The sequence below is a fragment of the Umbelopsis ramanniana genome (assembly GCF_025399195.1).
Source record: "Umbelopsis ramanniana AG unplaced genomic scaffold K450scaffold_4, whole genome shotgun sequence".
NCBI lineage: Eukaryota > Fungi > Mucoromycota > Umbelopsidomycetes > Umbelopsidales > Umbelopsidaceae > Umbelopsis > Umbelopsis ramanniana.
In genome coordinates, this window is record NW_026252090.1 from 125,479 (window position 1) to 141,778 (window position 16,300).

Consider the following 16,300-nt stretch of genomic DNA (forward strand, 5'->3'; position numbering starts at 1 on the left):
AATTCCGGACCAGCAGACATTTATGCAATTTTCTTGCTTTTATTGAAAGTACTAGGCGTGAAAAAAAATAAACTATGGTAGTTGACTATATGAGAACATCAGTAAATGCCTGGGTTAAAGAGATACATGTTAGTAAATGGATACGAGTTGCTGTTCGTCATAATAAAAAAAAATGGTACAAACCAGGAATGATTTTGTATGGCACAATCTTGCAATATCTGACCCAATCCTCACCATACTTTTGACGACACTTGTGCTCGTCACGACCTTGTCTATGCCAAAGTAGGAAAGCAAAGTAGAAGAAATAAAGGTAAGGGATGGGAGATGAGAAACCAGTTGGAAGACACCATGAAAGGGCCATCAACAAGTCACCAAAGTAGTTGATGTGACGAGAGTATCCCCACCAGCTGTTGGTCATAAGGCGGGTTCCGGCCTTGGTTTCGATATACGTGATATCTACAAATGAGAAAGAATCAGTGTGCTGCACATTGATGCAGAGTAAAATTTAAGGTTTTGCTGACCTTTGAGCGCAGGGTCATTGGGGTTCGTTCTGAAGCTGTTCTTTATAGAATTGGCAGAGCGGAAGATGTAGAAGCCGGTCAACTGAAGGGCAATAATAAGGATAACTTGGACAATGGTAAGGTCAAGAGGGAAATCAACCAGGTAGCGAGCTTGAAGGCCGTAAACCATTGGGACCCAGCAAAGATTACCGAATGCCAGCATGAATCCAAAGCCATCTATAAGATGTATAAGTAAACGGGACTTTATATATCAGAAGAAAAGTATAACAGAATGAAGGCTTACCATTTGTAATATCCATGGTCGTCAATACCAGAGGCTGAAATAATATGATCAGCGTCAATTCGTCGGTAGTTACTCTGTATACGTACTGTAGCTAGCTTACCTCGTTCCAAATGGAATCAATTGAATACCAGGCTTCGAAAATGACTACCAAGGCCATACTGTTAGTTATTCTTCCCAAATTATGATACTGGGTAATGGCCATGCAAATATTTGTAAGAAGCCATCCCATCTGCGGTGGTCGAAGTTCAACAAAGAACTTGACATCCAAGTCTCCAATTCTAGGGTTCAGTTCGCGGCCAATCATGAACTTGTGATGTGGATGAGCATATTATAAGTAGCTTTATGGTTGCAGGTGTATAAAACTTACATCATAGATGGTATTGCCTGTATTTCCTCCGAGAGCCAAAAGAGCACCGGGCTCAAAACTGTTACTGTATGCCCAGATGGATACGGCAAATGAGAAGAGAATAGAAGCAACATTGATGCCAACCCAATGTTCATATACCCAGATAGCAGGTGCAATACCAGGGCCCTTTGCGCAGTAGATGGCGAGGGAAAAGAATGAGAGGAGCACAGAAAAACCTGTTGATGGCAAGATGGTCAGACCGGCACCTCTGACAGACAAACCTACAATTGGAGCTTTCAAAGCCCAAATACGAACCATTGCACTCGTATTTCAAAACCTTCCCATTTCTCAGCCTGGAACCTGGGTATTTGTCTCCCTTCAAAGTTAGAGTGAATGCAACGAGCCAGAGAATGTATGCAAGGTAGCCACCAATGGCCAATGGATCAATCAGAGCGCGGAGTGATTCGACGCTGAACAAGGCTAGGAAATCATCTTTGGTCATTGATAAGACTTTCTGGCTGGGATAGCCTGTCTTGTCACATCCAACTGCAAGAAAGAGTACAAGTAGAGGCAGAAACGTCACCATAGCAGCAGCTCCGAGTGGTCCTCCAAACCTACAAGCGATTGTGTTAAGGTTTGTACAGATTCAGATCTCGAGATGAAGATACCTACTCATAAAAGGTAGTCTTAGGGTTGAGTTCGACAGGAACAGACGCTTCTGGCGCATCAGATGATTCTGCCTTCGATTTGGCGGCAGAAGTTCGCTTGGTAGGCATGCTTTAAAACCAGATGTCAAAAATAAAAAGCAAACCCAGGCAAATTCGTCAAATCGAGAAATTTATGGCCATTATTCAAGGTCAGGTCTCCATCGGTCACTCTTGCCGCGATGGATCTTATTGCCGCGCACCCGTACTTTACGTGGCGACAAGAATTGGCTCATGAAGAAGCTAAAAAGGATCCTGCAAAGGTAATTGGTACAAGGTTATTGCATTTGTGTTTGCAATTGACTAACACGTACATCTAGTTTGCCCCGACGTCCGTCAAAGGCAAGGTAACGTACACGTCTTCAAGTTAAGAGGTGCACTCTTTTTTTTTAAAACAGTGCACTTACTTTTTGCGCTAACGAACAGGCCTGGAAAAATATAACTTCTATACTCGAGATCGACAATCTTGATTCGCACAATTGGACTTGTTAGTACTTTACTACTCATTTTGCGGTATTGCCAGCCCAGCCATTTATTGTCTATCTTTTACAACAGTGCGACATGTTCAACTCCGAGATAACCTCAAAATTCTACGAAGAGAAGGCATAAGCTCCACTAAAGTTTTAGATTGGTACTTAGGTAAGCAGACACCATATTGGTAAGGAATTGAATGTTTGGTGTTGACTTTTTTATACCTCAGATCAAGTTGAGGAATACTTAGACAATGCAATAACATCTCACTTTCAAGAAAAGCAAAATGATATGATGGTATGTCCTTGGTGATGGTTTGCTTGAAACACCTTGACATCCGCGTGATTAAAATACTCTATTCAAAGGCAATAGATGACAGTGATATGGTGGCAGGTTTCCCTGACGACATTGCTGAACTTCACTCCCTTTTTCTCAAACTTGAACAACCAATAGAGAGCATAAAGCCTGGTGGGATTTTAATGCAAACAGATTATCATGGGAGATACCGACAGGTGTTTAAAAAGCAATTACGAGCATTGCTGCCAAAAGGTTTTGAGGTGACTGGTTTAAGCTATATACAATTAGTATTTGAGCAAATTGAAAACGTCCAGCCTTACCTGAAGAAATCGGACAACTTCCTAATCAATTTCAGCATCACATCCTTGCCATACCGCTGGACAACACTGCGACGTATACTTTCCACGACTCTGGAGGATGAATTGAACCAGCCATTTACGGATACGTTCTTTCCGAAAGCTGAAAATCTTATTTCAATTTGCAAACGATTGTCCAAGCTAAGCGAAGATAACATGGAAGGGATTTCGTACTCTACCCCAAAAAATTCTGCCGACGACGAGGCTGAAATGCCAAATGAACTATATGCGCAAAGTGAAGAAATGTTGCAACGGTTCCGAGACACGTTCGCTCAAGTGAGTGAGATGGACTTGGATCTGAATTGGATGCAAGTTTGCAAGGACTCTATCTCCAAGCGACTTCAACGAGATGACTGGGCAGAGTGCTGGGATGAAAACATCTTGACGAAAGGTCTCTCATGGGTAAGGGAGTTTATACTGCCGCTTGTGTCTTGCATAGAAAACCATGCTGTGGATGCAAGTAAGTGGAATTGTCATTGAAGCGCAAAGAAAGAAACTTCCCAGTTATTCATGCTCATTACAACAGATGTCAAAGATCCTGCCTGGCTGCAGTATTTGAGACACAAGATCATTTTGGAACATCATTTCTACCATGCATTCGTGCAATCAAGGTATGCTTGATTTGAATGCAGACTTTTCGACTCCTATGCTTATACCTCGAATTCCTTAGACTGGATAATATCTTTGGTATCATAGTCGACTTTCCTGCTTCGCTTCCTGCGATAGAAGACCTAAAGGTATCAGCAAATTATGATGGATGCACTATTCTTCAATGTAAACTTGCGGTACTAACGAGTTAGAATGCAGATTGCTCTGGAGAAAACTAGCAGAGAAGACCATTTACGTGCCCAGTTACTTTCAGAGTGAGTAGCAAGTGTCTAACCCACTGACTTAATCGACCAGTATTGACTTTTCTACATATAAAGAATTAGCAGCAGGCTGCTACATCAAGGCGCTAGCACCTCCGACATTTTACACCAATTCTTGTCTTGTATCCGGTGCCTTCAAATGCTGGAGGTGGCGCCATCAACAAATAGAAGCGTCCTGGCTATGTTTGTGCGCTATCTTCGATCGTACCGCACAGATACAGCAGCAGAAGTTATTGCGATTATTACAAATGGAGACCAATTATCAGCTTTTCGTGATTCTCTGGGTGATGAAGATGTTGACGAAGCACTCGACCAAATCGACGATGATGATGATGAACACAGTGCCTTTGGAAGAAATTCAGCTGAACCAGCCAAAGTAAGCTGGTATTTGGAAGATCCGAACCTTGCAGTAGGTAAGAGCAGTGATTCCGAAATGAATGCAATGCACGGAAAGTGTATGTGACTTACATCATGTTACTTGCAGACAATGATTTTATTCAAAAGCTTTCGTCCAATCCTGTCCAATTGTTGATTGCAACGTGCATATCCAAGAAAGCATTTTTGGAAGATTATAAGCGCTTCCTAGCGACAAACCTACTTGTAACTCGCAACTATGATACAGACAATGAAGTACGACTACTGGAATTACTGAAGCGAAGTTTTGGCGCCAACAAATTCCATGAATGCGATGTCATGATAAAGGATATTGATGATGGAAAGCGAGTTGATAAGATGATCCATGACCAAAATGACGATATTGCAACTGACTTCCATGGTGTTATTCTCTCCAAGCATTATTGGCCAGAGATGAAAGATGCAGAATCAGAAGCCAAACTTCCAGAGGAATTTACACCTTACATGGAGCTTTATGGCGATTCATACAACTCACTCAAGTCAAACAGGAAGCTGAAGTGGCTACCAGCGCTAGCAAAGGCAAATGTCGACGTCGTAATAGGAGACAAAACAATTAATGTTGATCTCAGCCCATGGGGAGCTAGAATACTGGCACTCTTTGAAACGAAACGTAAGTGTACACCAACCCGTTAGAACAGATGCACATACTCTAACTCGAAATGTTCCTATCAGCCATGTGGACAAAACAAGATATCTGCAGGTCAGAAGGATTCGATGATAAGCGTGTGCAGTCGGAATTGGCAGAGCTAGTTAATCTACGAATACTACGACGAGCGAAGTTTGGCATGTACGTCAGCGCAGATTACACGGATAATGGTATTGACAGTTCTAGAACTCGGTGACGATGCAATAGCTTCATGTACATTATGTATTTATCAACATAAAAGTCATATAATTGCTTAACTTTATTCTCTCATTGCCGGAGTTGTTTTCTATGAACTTGCGATTGGTAGTGTTGAAAAAAAGTGGTAGTGTTGGAAAAAATTAATTAGCTAGAAAACCCCTATTGTGTATAGCCTATTAGCTCAGGCTTTACCTAGTATATACTGATCGTGTTTGGACTGCTCCCTCACCCAACAGTAGGCGGCTAAACCAGCACCTGGACCTAGCACGAGGCAAGATAAACCGTAGAGAATAAGACCATCCAATCCACCATCTAGAGCCGCCCAGTACGCAAAGGTACATACGAGAGCAATGAGATTGATACTTATATATAAGGAACCAGCATTCAGACCAGTGCTATTAGCCGCAGTCCATGGCTGAGCTCGTAACATACTTGCTAGGGTTTGCACAACCTTAAGGTCTTGAAGAAATATATAGGCAATGATACCGTAATGAAGAATTAGATTCGCTACTGTCAGTGTCATGTAAAGTTGCTGTACAAATATTTTACTCTGCATAGCGTCTGCACGAGTAATTGGTTGCTGATTTTCGTGTGCAAAGCAACTAGATCGACTCAGGAAGGTGCAAACCCATTCGATTGTCGAATATATGATGGGACCAAACTGTAGTATCGTCAAGGCAGTTCTGAACTGGCTTGGGTTTTTGGCCATGAAAGGAAGAGCTGATACCAAAATTTGTCCGAATATAACGGCTGCCATGATAGCCACTACGCGAAATGGGTGGATATAATTATGATTGCTGGATTTCTTGTATCTGTTCATGTATTGAGTGATTCCATTCAATGGAATCCATACCAGTGGTAAGATAACAGAGATACCGAATGTATTTCCGGATAGCAAAATTATTGGAACGACCACCGCTTGAATACGATACGCGTGCTTTCGGCCAGCTTCAATGGATAAAATTGCAACAGCGGTAGTGGTAGCCCCGAGTAAGGATGCCATTAACACAGACCCAAAGGTGTCTTTAAAGACTTCTTCGTATAGTTTTGTTACTGAGCATGAAAGAGAATTAAGCTTGACGATGAGTGAATAAGTGTAGCGAATATCCAAGCTGCTTAAATCTTGCAATCTCCGACAGGCCTGCTGTATAAGAGGAGTCAAGGGTTTAATTGCCTCTATGAGAAACAAATAATTGACATAAGAAAAGGGAATGGAAAGGAGCGACAGTAGCAGAAAATCGAAACTGCTCTGGATCATTGCTAAGAAGAAGAAGAAGTTATACTAATCTTAGTAACATCGCTATATATTTTATCATATTCTATCGGGTATGCGGCCGGAGCAATTAACTAAGTACATGGTCTGCACTACTAACAATGATAATGACTTTCATTCGTCAATGGTAGGTTTGATCGTGAGACTTATCTGGAAACGGATTCAAAAACGGACGAATATCACGCTAGAATTTTTAAAATTACCATTTGAAGAGAGTAACACTGCAAAAGTATAATTCGAATGGTGCAGTTATGCAGTGTTGTCAATGGCCGTCATCGTAAAATGTGACGACTGTGTGAGTACAGATTTGAAAGAGCACCACCATCACGTCAATCGATCATATGCTGGAATATGCATATGTGCACTGTCGATTTTTATCTCATCACGATTTCAATTCAAGGCACCATGTTCAGGCAAGCCCTTGCGACGTACGTCGGTGAATTGCGGTTTACCTGCAGAAAATTTTGTTACCTCCTAGTTCTTGGCAAAGCAAATGAAAAAAATTTAATGCAGTTAAATTGATGTCTCAAAACTTGTCTTTCCTCTTTCCTGTTTTATAATCTCTTCGCTTAAACCTGGTTTGTCAAGTTGAAATCTGGTGCTATTATAAAGAAAAGAAACCTTAAACGTTTTCTGCTCCACTATGCAGAAGCGCCAGTCTTTGCGGCACGCATCGTCATGGCCAATATTACCGCACGTAACGTTCCAGGATGAAGCAGAAGAAATACCCAAGCAAACTACGTCAAGCGATTTGGAAACGCCCAGTGTTCGCTTCTCTCATGAAACGGTTGACATGACAGATACATACCAGCTACCATCCGACACCCCTTCAACACTTTACGAAGGTACATCAGTTGAAGATGATATGGAATGGAAACAACCACCAGACAGCGAATTAGTGTCAGCTGCGTTAGAACAAGCAAAGCTCGATGGTTTCAGCGAAGAATACGCGAAGCACATAGCTGAATCGGCACGGATAGTCAATTCAATGTGGGATGACAAGCGAACTCGATTCAATTCGAATGTGACCACTAACGGTAGTGTTCTGTCGGCCTTGATTCACTTAGAAGAGTCTCAAAAACGAGGAAAATTTCGTCGACGACAAGGAGCTAGAAAAGTGAGTTTGAATTCGCCAGCCATGGTATCATGATAGAATAATGTAACTAATGAACTCGAAGAAAAAGCGTCGATCTGGAATTATGATGGACTTGGGAGACCAATTGAGTTCGACCGCCAGTTCCGCTTTGCCAGCATCGTTCAAGCGACCTACATTGGGCAACAAACACAGGAATAGTTGGATGTCGAGTCAGTTGCACACTGTCCCTAGCTTGAGAAAAGCAACTGCTGCATCACGCAGAGGATCCATTGACAGTGTTACTACAACTGCGTCGCAATTTGAACCGATCTCTCTCGATGACAGAATTCGATTGACGTTTGAGATCGCTAACATACTGCAGAAGCAAGCCTTAATAAGGCAGCTGACACGCTGTCTGATGAGGTATGGTTGCCCATCACACCGACTAGAAATCGTCATTCGTCAAGTGTCCAAGACAGTACGCATTGAAGCAGATTTTGTATACATCCCTAATATTATGTTAATGAGCTTTATGGATTCTTCAACCCACACCACTGAAACTTACTTTGTTCGAGAATTACAAGGATTTGATATGGGTCGACTGGAAGAGATCTATCGACTAGAGAAGCTTCTGTTGCATGGAGAAGTGACAGTTGAGAGTGCCTTGGAATACATAGATACTGTGATGAACAAACCAGAATTCTATCCAAAATGGGCCATGCTTTTGTCTTATGCTGCAGGCGGCTTTGCATCAGCTGTTCTGTTTTTTGGAGGCAGCTGGAAGGATGGTGGTTTAGCAGCAGGCCTCAGCTTTATATTATCCATCTACGAAATTTTTGCCACTTACGTGGTTGGCCTGGGTCCATTGTTCGAAATTACCATCGCGATTTTTATCGGATTCACTGCAAAAGGTAAACCCGAAAACGATGGTGACAGATGCAAACTTTGGTGGGAAAGTATATTGACTCTATTTTTCTGCTTTTGGATCTTTGACAGCTGCTACCCACGGCGGCTTCTGTTTTGTGCCATCTTCATTTGGAAGCGTCATTATGCTGCTCCCTGGTTGGACCATGACAAGGTAAATAGTTAAGCTGATATACACTTCCTCCTCCCCAAGGAGACTTACATTGCACTTCAGTGCTATAATTGAAGTGGCAAGTCGAAGTTGGATTAGCGGCATTATTCGTATGGTATATGCTATACTGTATGCGTTTCTATTAGGCTATGGCTTAAGCTTGGGTGAAGAAATATATGTTACTGTGGATCACAGCGTCAGTATTAAGAATCCTGACGTTTGCCCAGGCGCTCCTAGCCAGTGGTTCAATTTCCTGCTTGTACCTCTCTTTTCAGTAAGCCTAACTTAGCATGACAATAATTTGGAGTGTCTACTATTTTTCTCACCACATTGCTCTCATATTTTCCCAGATTACCTATTGCGTCTATCTACGCGCAATGCCTCGACGCTACTTGCTTATGAGTACAGTAGCTTGTGCAGGATATGCCACGTCATTTGCCTTAAGCAATTGGGTGAAAACTTCACAGCAAGTTGTTCAGCTTGTACCTGCATTTGTAGTAGGCTTTCTTGGTAACGGTTGGACAAAATGGAGGAAGGAATGGTCTTTCGATGCTTTGCTCTTGGGCTCCTTTTTCCTTTTACCAGGTAATAAACGGTCCTATTTTGCGCACGGGCTGTATTTCACTGACTAATAATCCGTTGTAGGGAGCATTGGATTAAGAAGTGGTTTAGCAGTATTCAGTGAGCCTGATACCGGACAAGGATTGAGCCTGGCTATGTCTATGATTCAAGCAGCCATGGGAATCACAGTGGGACTTTTCCTTTCCACTTTGTGTTTCTATCCCCGTGGAACACAGCACTCACCACTGATGAGTTTCTGATGGCGCCCTGACGTCAGTTATCGGCTACTCATTATGTACGATATACTGTTTTGATCTCGTTGTGTTTACATTTAATTCTTTCAACAAAGAACTCATTAGTTAGGTCCATGATGGCAGATGTATTATAGTATATCCACGTAGGATGTGAAAGAATAGGTACCAGCGTCGTTATATAAAGTATTATGAGGTGGAGAAAATTGCCGCATTTGGGCGTGCAGCTGTGTGCATGTGACCACCGATCAAAAACCCTCCAGCGTATATAAAAAATGACCGTACTTCTCTGCACTCTGGTATTGGCACACGGCGAGATCTCCACCTTTAAATGATCACTCTCAAGGCCTTTCTGATCATATACTTCCTGGGAGGAATTACGCTAATTCCCCTTGGAGTTGGCATTGCTCTATTTCTGATTTGGCTTTTCCACCACCACTTGCCACCGCTTTTTCACAACAGCGACACAAGGAAAGAGGAATCACGGCCACTGCTGGACGCGAAAGATGAAGTGCTTGAACACGCGCAAGCGGATGGAAGACAGTATCGACGGGGATGGATTCGGATCCGTACAGAGTTTCAACCCGACGATGCTTCCGCTAGTATCATGTCTGGTATTCAATCCTACGTATCGGGAAAATCTACGCAGAAGAAACGCAAAGAAAAGTACTATGCATTGCTCAAGTTTGGCACGCTATTTCTGTTCGATGGTGAAAATGATTCCGAATGTAAATTGCTCATTCCGATCCACAACTATCAAGCATCGCTGTATCCGGAGAAGTTGTTAGATCATGAAGTCTACGCTCGACCGAATGCTATTAAACTCACCCGCATCGGCCCCAAAGACCCTGAAAAAGTCACTCTGGCATCGGCTCCTGTCGCAGATCAGAAGAAGTCGACAGCAAATGAAGAGGATTTTGCTGCTGGTGATGTTTTCTACATTTTCTGTGACCGACCTATCGATAAAGAAGACTGGTACTTTGCATTTTTGGAAGCAAACAGTTCAATGCCGGAGGACCCAACTCTTCCAAATATAGAATATGTGGATAGTACACGCTTTGACCAAATAGCCCTTAATCAGCTTATCAAGACCCTGCAGGAAGACTCTAGTCACCGTCATGCGCAATGGTTAAATGCCATTCTTGGCAGACTATTCCTTTCGATTTACAAGACAGAGCGCATTAATGAGCTAATCTATCACAAGGTTTCCAAAAAAGCAAGGAAGGTAAAGAGACCTGGCTTCATCGGAGAAATTTCAGTGCAGAATGTCAAGCCAGGAAATTCGTTGCCTTATATCACCCGACCCAAACTTTTGAGTATGAGCCAAAGTGGCGAGCTACAAGCACAGGCGAACATTCACTATGCAGGAAGCTTCCGCCTTGAGATAGCTACTGACATTACTTGGAGCTATTCATCCATGATGAAGCCTATCAAAGTCCATGTTGTGTTATCTGTCATCCTCAAAAAATTGACTGGTAAAGTATTGGTGAAAATTAAAGCACCACCCACCAACCGTATTTGGATTGGTTTCTATGAGGCTCCACATATGGAATGGAAGATTGAGCCAATTGTCTCCGACAAGCCTATCAAGCTCACCATGGTCACAAATGCTATTGAATCCAAAATTCGTGAGTTCATGATCGAAAATATGGTGCTTCCAAACATGGACGACTTTCCTTTCTTTGAGACTGATGGGCTTGGTGGAATCTTTGGAGAAAAGGAGGAGAGGACAAAGGCTACAAAGAAGCAGCAAGTTGAGGAAGCTCAAGAAGTGTCCCAGAACGTTGAAAAGATTGCTCAAGATCTACAGGCAGAATCATTTACGACATCATCTACACCTTCTACTGAATTAACTGACGACAATAGTATTATTTATCCTGATAACCAAAGCTCCATCAGCAATCGGTCAAGTACTGGGTATGACGACCTTGGTGGACCATTTGACCATCGTTCACTACCACCAAGATCTGCTACTGATAAAGACCTCTTGCAACCAAGAGATTTGTCCAAAAATCTAATGAACGACCGTAAAGCATCACGATCTGCACCCAATCTATTCGGAACAATGTCTTTGTCACACGATCTACCAGCTCTATCTTCAGAGACTGGCACCATTCACTCTTTTGAGTCAACTGAGTCACAAGAGACTTTGGATTCTAACCAAGAGGTCGATACACCGAAGCGATGGTCCTCGACCCTTTCTAAACTGAAGAAGCATATCATTAAGGATAACAGTGGAGACAGCGATCAAGGTGACTTGAGTGGTTCTGAAAAATCAGATAAATCAAATCGTCGATTGTCAGATAACGGATCGCAAGATGGTCAAGAAAAGTCACGTTCTCGTTCCTCAACACTGAGCAACAGCGAAGGTCGCAATAGGAGCAGTTTTATTAGTCGTATGAATGGATATCTGGAACAGAAACTGAATGACGATAATGACACAAATACAGTGACAACCGCCAGCACTAATGAAGTTGGAAAACGCGCAGCGTTACGAGCCATGGCCGGTAACCTTATTATCAAGGGAAAGGAGAACTTGCAAGAATTTCGCGAACGACATCCAGACAACAAGAGCATACAGCTGATCGAAAAATTAAGTAGCAAGGACAAACTACGAAGTAATAGTGTTTCGAGTCAAGATAGATCTTCGGTATCATCGCTTGAAATACCGCCACTTTCAAATACGTCTACCGCTCAGAGGGATCGTTCAGCAACCTTTAGCGTCTCGTCTTCGGCTGATACTCAACCAATTAGTACTTCTAAGAGCACTGCAAATGATGCTCCGTTGATTGAATTCCAAGAAGAAGACCTGGAGCCCACGGCGGCATCGCCTGCTCAAAAGTATAAGCAGCGAGCCTCTGAAGCGTTGGGCCGACGTGATAGAGAATTCCAAGAGGTTGTACCAATTGTTGTTGCGAGTGACCAAACGAGCGATGCTTCAAGAGAATCCAATACGACTCCAACCTTGTCAAGTGTTACCAAAAGTGCAAAGACTGACATTGTTGTGCAGCCTGAAGTAAAACATACGGCCCGGTCCAATGGGCAGTCGGATGCAGTGTCAGAACCCAATAAATCAAAATTGGAGCATGCACCTACCGCACCAACACCGTCTACGAAGTCCCGTCCAGTACCTCCACCTCCTGTTCCTCCAAGAGCACCAACCTACGATGAAGTATTGGACTCGCCGAAGCGTACGAATCCAGCCTCAAATGCCACGACGGAGCAAGCACCAGCAGTACTTCAATCAAAACCCAAAAGACCACCACCACCTGTACCTCCTAGAATTGTCGAGCAACATGCAAAGATTGAAAAACCTGCTTTACCTCCTCGAGAATTGCCAAATGGTACTCAGAACAATTAAGTTCACCGCTACTAACTGGTCTTGAACGCAACAGATTTGGAGATACCCGTTGATTATTTTGACATCAATCTAATGTTCAACTCCATGGATTTCTAGATAGAGTCATTCTGTACATTGTATGTAAATGTAATCCCCAATTTAACTGAATATAAAGTGATTATAGTTGTTGAAGACATGGTGGGATGTGGCGATCAACCACGTGATATGAGTCAAAAGTCCAGTTTTTTTTTTTTTTTTTTTTTTTTTGGACTGTGCCAGTTGAGAAGGTCTATGCTTTGGTCCTTTGCATCGAAAGCACCGTTAACGAAACTCATACCAACATTATCTAGATCGTACTCTTGTGCTACTATGTTGACCAAAATTGAGCCAGTGCGGCCTCAAAACATCACCTTTCAACCCGGCCAATCCGACAAACCGCCGCTTTACAATCCCAAATCGATCTTCTCAGTTGCATCCGAAGAAGCCGCTGTCATGGAGGCTGTCAAGCTTTTGAAGGAAGACGAAGTCATTGGAATGCCTACAGAGACTGTTTACGGATTGGCAGCTAACGCCTTATCGGAAATTGGTATCTCAAAGATCTATTCGGTCAAAAATCGACCTCAAGATAATCCGCTTATTGTCCATGTATCATCCTTGTCTATGCTGGAAAGCATCATGCCTGACAATCGCATCCCCCCTATCTATCTTCCACTTTTGGAAAAACTGTGGCCCGGTGCCCTTACTATCATTGTTCCCAAAGCCGACATTATACCTTCTGCCATCACTTGCGGGCAACCTACTGTTGCCATTCGGTTTCCGTCTCACCCTGTTGCTCGCGCATTGATCGAGCGTTGTGGATTTCCCATCGCCGCTCCTTCAGCTAATTCCTCGGGAAAGCCATCGCCTACGCTTGCATCTCACGTTATGGACGATCTCAATAATCGTATTCCGCTGATTTTGGACGGAGGTCAATGTGATTTTGGCGTTGAAAGCACCGTATTGGATGGGCTAAGGAATCCACCCGCTATCCTTCGACCAGGAGGCTGCACCTATGAAGACATACAAAAGCTTCCAGGTATGGAGAAACTTCAAGTGTATCGAAAGCACTTTGTCGACAAGCAATTGGAGATGATGCCCACTACACCTGGCATGAAATATCGCCACTATTCCCCTGAAGCAGCTGTTGTGCTCTTTGAACACCCCGTAGATGGAAGTAATGGCCGCGATACAGTTGCTGCCATTCAGAAGGAGATCGACCGATTGATAGAAGCTGGGCAGCAGAATCTCAAGGTGGGCGTGTTGCATACTAGTGACGAGTTTCAAGATTTAAGCGACAACAAGGCTCAAATCATCAGCCAGCAGATGGGTAGAGCTAGCCATCCAGAAGAAGTAGCTAAGGCTATGTTTGTTGGAATTAGACATTTAGACTCGCAAGGAGTAGACTACATTTTTATAGAAGGCATATCGGAAGACCGTGAAGGCATGGCAGTGATGAACCGTTTGAGGAAAGCTGCCTCAACCATCATTCAGCTTTAAAAAAAGTTACTAGAATCTTCAGTACATTGTATAATACATTATTTCAGACTTTAACCTACTGTACAACCAGATTTACAAAAGCAAACAACGATTTTATTTCATTTCATTTCATTTCAGTTCATAATTTACGTTACGGGTTTACGTCTAAGCTCACAATTTGGTGTTAGTGGTATCAGCCATCTCGATGACAAGTTTTCCAAATTGTTCTCCATTTCTATAGAATACCAGATTAGAAAACATGTTGATGAACCTTTTCATAGTGCTCGCCCTTTTGGACTCACCTCATCACGGAGAAAGCATCTTCAATATTATCTACGGTCAATCCCTTCCAAACTTGAGATACAATAGGCACAATTTTATGCTGATCGATAAATTTGACCATGTCATAAAACTCCTTGCGGGAACCCATGGTGCTTCCACGAAGGTCGATGTTCTTCAAAACATAAGTCATCGGGAAAGTCACTGGGTGCTGAGTCGAAGTTTGGCCATAGTTGGCGATGATACCACCTACGCTCATTACTCGAGGATATACACCATAAGCGGCGCCGCCAGCTCCATCAATGACGGTTGATATTTGACCCTTTCCGAGCAAAGCCTGTAGATCTTTGTGCCAATTTTCTGCACGTGCAAGTTTAGTAACAAACGTGTTATACATTTATCCTTTCATTCCGTCGACAACCATACCTTTTCTGTAATTGACTCCTCCTTTGGCTCCCAATTCGATTGCACGTTGGATCTTATCTTCCTTAGAAGATGTAACATAGACGTTTGCACCAGCGGCAACAGCAAATTGAAGTGCGAAAAGAGCCACGCCGCCACCGATACCAGTGACAAGGACATTGTCACCCTTCGTGACTTCTCCCTTAGTGAAGGTAGCCCTAAACAAAAGTAAACCGTCACGTTAACGTCACTAGCTGAGTAATCCATAATCCCCATCTTTCTCCATACCTGAAGGCTGTTAGTCCAGCAAGCGGAAAAGCAGCAGCTTGCGAGATCGAGAGGTGCGATGGGCATGGAACAACATCTTCCTTGTCTACAACAACATATTCTCCCCACGTGCCTTGTTTTGTGAGCAAATCAGTTAATACCTTGCTAAATACGACGCTTTTCACATATCCTTTGAACAGAAATGTATTCTCACCAGGATGAGGGAGTAGACCTAGAATTCCATATTTTCCTTCGGGTCCACGAGGATCACTATCCCATCCCTTGCCAGGAACAATAACTACTTTTTGTCCTTTCAATGCATCATCACTTTCGACAACAACGCCTACACCGTCTGAGCCAAGGACTGAGCCGACTTGGATTCCTGGATACATGCCTTGACGAATCCAGTTATCTCTATCAATTGGTTTCGGGTTGACCGATCAGTCGCAATCATTATACGTTTTCAGCCAGCGTGTGAGTTTTGTGTGCTTACCTGTGATTGTAGCTGACAGCTTGTATTTTGACCAAAACCTGCTTTCCAGGCACAGGCTTTGGTGTATCAATCTTTCCGACGGATACGGAGTGCTTGTATTTTGTTTCTGCAGCGTTAGCAGGTACGTCGTTGGTTAAAGTAACAGCGAGCATAGTGGGGAAGAGAATGAAAAGCTGACATGATTGTCGTTAATTGAATTTGTCAGGCATAATGTAAGAAGCAGTCACAAGCGGGGGGAATTTCGTTGCACTTCGGCAGTACCGACCAACGACGGTAATGAAAATCTAATAGCTTTTAAAGTATAAAGCATTGGTTGAAGGCTGCGTGTTGGGAGGAATTTGAAGTTTAATTAGAAGAGTGGATGAAAAACATTAGAAACCTGGATAACACGAAAACAAACCCGAGGTGAGGCGGACAACCAGTGTTTGCTATATCACGCCGCCGTTCTTTTTCTCTCTTGCATTTTATGACCTAATCGAAAGTTGTCGCTATCGTCGTCGTATATAAGTGTTATTAAAGTAAAAGCAAAAAATAACAATGATCATACTAATAAAACATTAATAAAAAGGATTAAAAACTTTTTCAGGTACTTGATTTATTGTCGGAAATGTCGATTTTGAGAACTGCCATCCCGCTGCAACACGCGACTTTTACCGCTTGGACA

General features: G+C 42.9%; 7 protein-coding genes across 7 annotated transcripts; 4 read left to right on the forward strand and 3 right to left on the reverse strand.

Annotated features, from left to right (window-relative positions):
- K450DRAFT_221616 (uncharacterized protein) lies at window positions 1-2,022 on the reverse strand. The gene is made up of 8 exons (XM_051585756.1): window positions 1,823-2,022; window positions 1,466-1,764; window positions 1,172-1,386; window positions 905-1,111; window positions 805-838; window positions 522-737; window positions 184-456; window positions 1-109 (listed from the first exon to the last, which is right to left on the reverse strand). Exons 1-8 carry the CDS (start codon window positions 1,924-1,926, stop codon window positions 99-101), a joined length of 1,359 nt encoding a protein of 452 aa, XP_051448535.1. The 5' UTR covers window positions 1,927-2,022; the 3' UTR covers window positions 1-98.
- A 261-nt stretch (window positions 2,023-2,283) lies between these two features.
- On the forward strand, window positions 2,284-5,169 carry K450DRAFT_221621 (uncharacterized protein). The gene is made up of 10 exons (XM_051585757.1): window positions 2,284-2,341; window positions 2,410-2,493; window positions 2,555-2,622; window positions 2,698-3,438; window positions 3,505-3,589; window positions 3,649-3,715; window positions 3,786-3,841; window positions 3,905-4,260; window positions 4,332-4,871; window positions 4,934-5,169. Exons 4-10 carry the CDS (start codon window positions 2,709-2,711, stop codon window positions 5,101-5,103), a joined length of 2,004 nt encoding a protein of 667 aa, XP_051448536.1. The 5' UTR covers window positions 2,284-2,341; window positions 2,410-2,493; window positions 2,555-2,622; window positions 2,698-2,708; the 3' UTR covers window positions 5,104-5,169.
- Window positions 5,170-5,286: 117 nt separating this feature from the next.
- Window positions 5,287-6,363, reverse strand: K450DRAFT_289357 (uncharacterized protein; the record flags this gene model as incomplete). The annotated part of the gene is made up of 1 exon (XM_051593556.1): window positions 5,287-6,363. One exon carries the CDS (start codon window positions 6,361-6,363, stop codon window positions 5,287-5,289), a length of 1,077 nt encoding a protein of 358 aa, XP_051448537.1.
- Window positions 6,364-7,871: 1,508 nt separating this feature from the next.
- Window positions 7,872-9,349, forward strand: K450DRAFT_169406 (uncharacterized protein; the record flags this gene model as incomplete). The annotated part of the gene is made up of 5 exons (XM_051584095.1): window positions 7,872-8,382; window positions 8,450-8,531; window positions 8,592-8,802; window positions 8,879-9,113; window positions 9,174-9,349. 5 exons carry the CDS (start codon window positions 7,872-7,874, stop codon window positions 9,347-9,349), a joined length of 1,215 nt encoding a protein of 404 aa, XP_051448538.1.
- Window positions 9,350-9,510: 161 nt separating this feature from the next.
- Window positions 9,511-12,878, forward strand: K450DRAFT_221624 (uncharacterized protein). Its single transcript, XM_051585758.1, has one exon. It carries the CDS (start codon window positions 9,672-9,674, stop codon window positions 12,699-12,701), a length of 3,030 nt encoding a protein of 1,009 aa, XP_051448539.1. The 5' UTR covers window positions 9,511-9,671; the 3' UTR covers window positions 12,702-12,878.
- Window positions 12,879-13,172: 294 nt separating this feature from the next.
- On the forward strand, window positions 13,173-14,216 carry K450DRAFT_169305 (uncharacterized protein; the record flags this gene model as incomplete). The annotated part of the gene is made up of 1 exon (XM_051584093.1): window positions 13,173-14,216. One exon carries the CDS (start codon window positions 13,173-13,175, stop codon window positions 14,214-14,216), a length of 1,044 nt encoding a protein of 347 aa, XP_051448540.1.
- Window positions 14,217-14,291: 75 nt separating this feature from the next.
- On the reverse strand, window positions 14,292-16,142 carry K450DRAFT_221627 (uncharacterized protein). The gene is made up of 7 exons (XM_051585759.1): window positions 16,037-16,142; window positions 15,637-15,956; window positions 15,358-15,557; window positions 15,165-15,276; window positions 14,901-15,094; window positions 14,498-14,834; window positions 14,292-14,430 (listed from the first exon to the last, which is right to left on the reverse strand). Exons 2-7 carry the CDS (start codon window positions 15,786-15,788, stop codon window positions 14,367-14,369), a joined length of 1,059 nt encoding a protein of 352 aa, XP_051448541.1. The 5' UTR covers window positions 15,789-15,956; window positions 16,037-16,142; the 3' UTR covers window positions 14,292-14,366.
- Window positions 16,143-16,300: the final 158 nt, after the last annotated feature.

Coding starts and splice junctions, on each gene's coding strand:
- K450DRAFT_221616 (XM_051585756.1), bottom strand. CDS start 1,926: ATGCCTACCAAGCGAACTTCTGCCGCCAAATCGAAGGCAGAATCATCT. Junction 1,765..1,822: donor CCTAAGACTACCTTTTATGA/GTAGGTATCTTC, acceptor AATCGCTTGTAG/GTTTGGAGGACCACTCGGAG. Junction 457..521: donor CAATGACCCTGCGCTCAAAG/GTCAGCAAAACC, acceptor TCTCATTTGTAG/ATATCACGTATATCGAAACC.
- K450DRAFT_221621 (XM_051585757.1), top strand. CDS start 2,709: ATGGTGGCAGGTTTCCCTGACGACATTGCTGAACTTCACTCCCTTTTT. Junction 3,590..3,648: donor CATGCATTCGTGCAATCAAG/GTATGCTTGATT, acceptor CGAATTCCTTAG/ACTGGATAATATCTTTGGTA. Junction 4,872..4,933: donor GGCACTCTTTGAAACGAAAC/GTAAGTGTACAC, acceptor TGTTCCTATCAG/CCATGTGGACAAAACAAGAT.
- K450DRAFT_221624 (XM_051585758.1), top strand. CDS start 9,672: ATGATCACTCTCAAGGCCTTTCTGATCATATACTTCCTGGGAGGAATT.
- K450DRAFT_221627 (XM_051585759.1), bottom strand. CDS start 15,788: ATGCTCGCTGTTACTTTAACCAACGACGTACCTGCTAACGCTGCAGAA. Junction 15,277..15,357: donor AGGTCTACTCCCTCATCCTG/GTGAGAATACAT, acceptor TCACAAAACAAG/GCACGTGGGGAGAATATGTT. Junction 15,095..15,164: donor GCTGGACTAACAGCCTTCAG/GTATGGAGAAAG, acceptor ACTTTTGTTTAG/GGCTACCTTCACTAAGGGAG.